Source organism: Frankliniella occidentalis, unplaced genomic scaffold (genome assembly GCF_000697945.3).
Source record: "Frankliniella occidentalis isolate FOCC.00 unplaced genomic scaffold, Focc_3.1 Scaffold193, whole genome shotgun sequence".
NCBI classification, from domain to species: domain Eukaryota; kingdom Metazoa; phylum Arthropoda; class Insecta; order Thysanoptera; family Thripidae; genus Frankliniella; species Frankliniella occidentalis.
In genome coordinates this window covers 413,612-417,647 of record NW_026267319.1, presented here as the reverse complement: position 1 = coordinate 417,647, position 4,036 = coordinate 413,612, and the positions used below count along the sequence as shown (strand labels likewise).

The 4,036-nt window shown below is 43.6% G+C and overlaps 2 protein-coding genes across 2 annotated transcripts in view; both read right to left on the bottom strand.

The window, feature by feature from the left end:
* Positions 1–2,565: 2,565 nt before the first annotated feature.
* Positions 2,566–4,036, bottom strand: part of LOC127750469 (protein FAM133B-like) — a 7,434-nt gene continuing 5,963 nt past the window's right edge. Inside the window, exon 2 of the mRNA XM_052272172.1 lies at positions 2,566–3,395. The gene's annotated coding sequence lies outside the window, so the exon portion shown is untranslated. The remainder of the gene's footprint in view (positions 3,396–4,036) is intronic.
* LOC113215880 (uncharacterized) lies at positions 3,423–4,028 on the bottom strand. Its single transcript, XM_026435542.2, has one exon. The coding sequence runs from the start codon at positions 4,026–4,028 to the stop codon at positions 3,423–3,425; it is 606 nt and encodes a 201-aa protein (XP_026291327.2).

Genomic DNA, 4,036 nt, shown 5'->3' with positions numbered 1-4,036 from the left:
ATATTAGGGGGGTCCTTCCGGTGAGGGGTCCTTTAAGAATCTACCCTTTTTTATTGCCATTCAATGAATTATCACTTGTATGTGTGTTGTTGCATGGTGCGTCGAAATCCATGTAGTTCATATCCTTTAAGTCAGCACTGGAAAAATGAGCAAGACCATTATTGTGGTTAAAAAATTGAAAAGGTGAAATCGTAACTTGGCATATACAAGGAAAGAAAAGCTTACTTGGGATCTAACTTGCGATATTCATGTAACAATGCATTGTAGCTAGTCACTATGGAATGGTTCTCGTAACAAGCCCAATTGCGTTGTAAGTTCGATATGTCCAATTCTTTAAGGGCTTCTGCGGATCATTGGAAATTAATTATAAACATTTTCATTGCTAAATTAGAAATGGTAGTATTTAAGAAAATAATCAAAGTATACATACCTACTAAACGAGCTTCGAGATCAGCTATGATATCTTGAGCATCTGGTGTGGCATTTGCCATATTGATGAGCTGAATTGGAACCTTAAATTAGAGAAATGGTCAAGGTTAGTTGTAGTAGTTATGTGTCAAAATTGAATTGAGTTAATGGTTGTGCGCTTGAGAACATTGAATAATAAGTTATATTGTAGTATTGGGCGCTTTGGCTGTGCCGAGCCAAGTCTGAATGATTACAAGTCAAAGTCAAGTGGAAGTGTGGCGAAGAGCCCTGGGCTCCAGCCGGCTTTTATTCAAGATCCCGCGCCTTGCGGCGCACAATAACGTGTTGATCGTAAAACAATAATAGGAGTTAGTGTCAGGTTTGGGTTTGAAGGTGGCGCCACCAAGGGTAAGAGTCGAGTAGGCCGTGACCAAACAACTGCAGTCGTCTGCTATGTTATGATTGGCTTGACAGCTTAGGTTATGGTTTTCTATGAGAGGTTTAATGAAACCTCATAATACTACATTACTCCCTCTTTAAACAACCTTCCTTTTACGCGCACCCCTTTGCCATGACACTTTACAATTTTTCTAAAGCTAATAAAACTGTTGACAACCTGAAACTTCCACCTTGTACTGAACCTACGGGTTATTCAACCCTACTAGTCCATACTCAGTGTGCAAACAAAAAGAAAGTTTGACTTCAGCTCCTCTCTGACATTATCAGAGTAGCCTTGACTTATGTTCAGACCATTACACTTGGAATTGGCGGTAATAGTGGTTCCTGTTCACAGAGTCAGACTCGGGAGATCCATCTAATTATATTTTGATTAAATCTTGTTGAGATCGTTGTTTTCTTGAAGATTCCTGGACATCTCTGGATGATTGTGATGATTCCGTGGTCCAAAAGGGGATGGTTCACTGAAACAAACGTTTTCCTGTACAGTATTTGAGCTGAACTTCCTACTGAATTTGTACACTGTTGGGATTCAACCTGTCTGGGTGTCTCCTAACATAACTATTCACCTATCTGACACCAGTGTCTAACCAACCTATCTTATCACTTTTAACCTCTGAGTCTTAAAAATACTTAGCTTTAGTTTTATCCTGAACTTGTCCTGAGTTCTTGTGGAGCATCCTTGACTGCTGTCACTGGATGTTTCTGCTGGGACGGTTGAGTCTTGCTGTTCTTGGATTGGCTGTGGGGTAGCCCTTGGCAACCGTTTGCTGAACCTGTCGGCTATTCGGTCCTGGACGCTAGTCCCGTCCTTCCGTTTCGCCGGTCCGTGTGGTGGTGCGGTGGTGAAGCAGGCAGCAATGTAGCTTCTCACCCCGGGGACTCGGGTTCGACTCTCGACTTGGCAGTGGTGTTCTTGGGCTTGGCAGCCGCCTTAGGCTTGGCTATTGAATGTTCTCCATGTTTAGATCTGTGGAGTGGTATGGTACAAGTAGTTGAGTTTGTGAAAGGAGTTGAACTTGTAGTTAACGATGCGGGGCTTCTTCCTGTCCTTGCATAAAGTGTGCCCTCAATCCAGTGCCATGATGTCCATCATTCCTGCAGCGTTGAATAGGTAACAAATCCTCACAAAACTGCATTCACACTTGAAGAATGAAGAACTTCAGACTGCACAAACAATACTTGCACTCCACAGCAACACACTAGCGGGGGCCCCGCACCACCCTTTTGTTTTCTTTCTGCAACCTAGCCTCGCGTCAAGTCCCTCGACGGGCGTCAGCTACTAGTTGCTGGTGTTGTTGTTTACTTGTTGTGCCGTTCTGTTCCCGCGCTTGTGTCTTTTGTACTCTACTGTCATCATGGCTCTTGCCCCGTTTATCAATATTCCTCCGGGTCATGTCGCGGTTGCGGGCATTGCCTTTGAATCAATCTTTGTACCTGACAGTGAGGTTTGGTATACGTGCCACCGTTGTACCAACTGGGTTGCTTGGGACCCCAATTGGCTTCCCACTCAGTACTACTCCACTTGGTTGTCGGTTGTTCCTGTTTGGGATTTACCCGGGCTTTGGCTCTGCGGGTACTGCGACTCTGGTTGCTACGTACGTTACAAATATATTTTTTTTTATCCTTCTCTTTTCTTTTCCTTTTCCTGTTATTTTCCTGTTTCTGTTGCTGCCTCTCCACCTCAATCCTCTTGGCTTCCCGCCATCTCCACCATCAACGCCTCCGCAGTCACCCCCATCTAGTCCTTGTAAGTTCAGTGTTTGTTACCATGGACCTTGTTTGTATTTTTCAATTCCTGCACCATGCATGGGACTTTTGGGGTGAAAATGTTACGATCTGCGGAGCTTGTGTGTCTGACCCCTTGTTATACACTTTCTCCGGTCATCGCCGCTTTGGCCTGGACTGGGTGGTTGGGTCAACCCTCCCCCAACCTTTTTACCACTGCGTCTTATGCAAAGGACCTGCTTATGTACGTTATTGGCTGGCTTGCTTCTTTTACCCATTCTTTTCCTTTATTGCTGATTGCTGTTTTTATTCTAGGAAGTAATTCCCTTCCCTCTTGTACCACCGCCCCCGGTGCGTGAGCTCAACCCTCCAGAAGAGTGAGGTTAGTCGTTGCGGGTTGTTTCTGATCCCTGACCTCTTCCTTTCTTTACTAATTTCTACTTTTATTTCAGTGTCCTTCCTTACCATGCCCGAGTTTTTTGTTTATTTTCCCACTCCGGGCCTTGTTCTTTTCCAACGCTCCGTCACTCACTACTGTTGTTTTTTTTTGTTTTTTTCTTTGAGAGTTGTTGTCTTTTTTTGAAAGAAAGCACTCTGGGGGCTTGTATTTCTTAAGAGCTGTTTTTCTACAAGAAAGCACTCTGTTATTAAACTTTTCCCTGCCCTGTTTGTGTCTTCATGTATTTGCCCTTACCGTTGTTTCCGCTTCCAGTGTTGCTGGGAATGTTTGTGAAATAACGCACATGGTTCACAAACAATGGTTACAACTTTATTTAAACTTTTAAACAAACATTACAATTGACCTCCAATTTAAATGAACAGGACTTATACTAATGCTTTCTCCTCCTTTTTTCTCCAGTGCATGCTGATGTCTGATGTCCCCTCTGGTTACATTTCCTGCAACGCAGCTGGAACCGAGGATCCTCCGGATGGAATTTCTTCTTCCCCTGCTCTTCCTGTTTCTTCTTTTGTAGTGCTTCTGCCCATCCTGCTTTTGGCGTTGGTTTTGACAAGTACTCCTCATCTATTTTGTGCAACTTCCATTCTGCTTCGTTTTTATTTAACTCTTCCAACTTTTCTGTAATTTTAGCAATTTCCTCCTCCTCCTTACTTATCATCTCATTTATTTGCTTTTCTTCCTCTGTTTCTTCCACCCCACTTTGCAGGTTTTCCATTTCTGTTGTTTCCATCTTCTCTTGTAAGTCTTGTAACTCCTTTTCAAACCCGCTCACTCTGGCTTTACCTTCTCCTTCTTCCTCACTATCACTTTCACTCGATGAACTTGAGCTGGAGCTGGAGCTTGAGCTTGAGCTTGAGCTTATTGGTACAGGTTCTTTCCTCACCTCTACTGTGCACATTCCTGGCAGGCACACATGCTCATTTTCCTCAACTTCCATGGCTTCTTTACTTTCTCCTTTTTCTTCCTCTTCTACCATTTCCATCC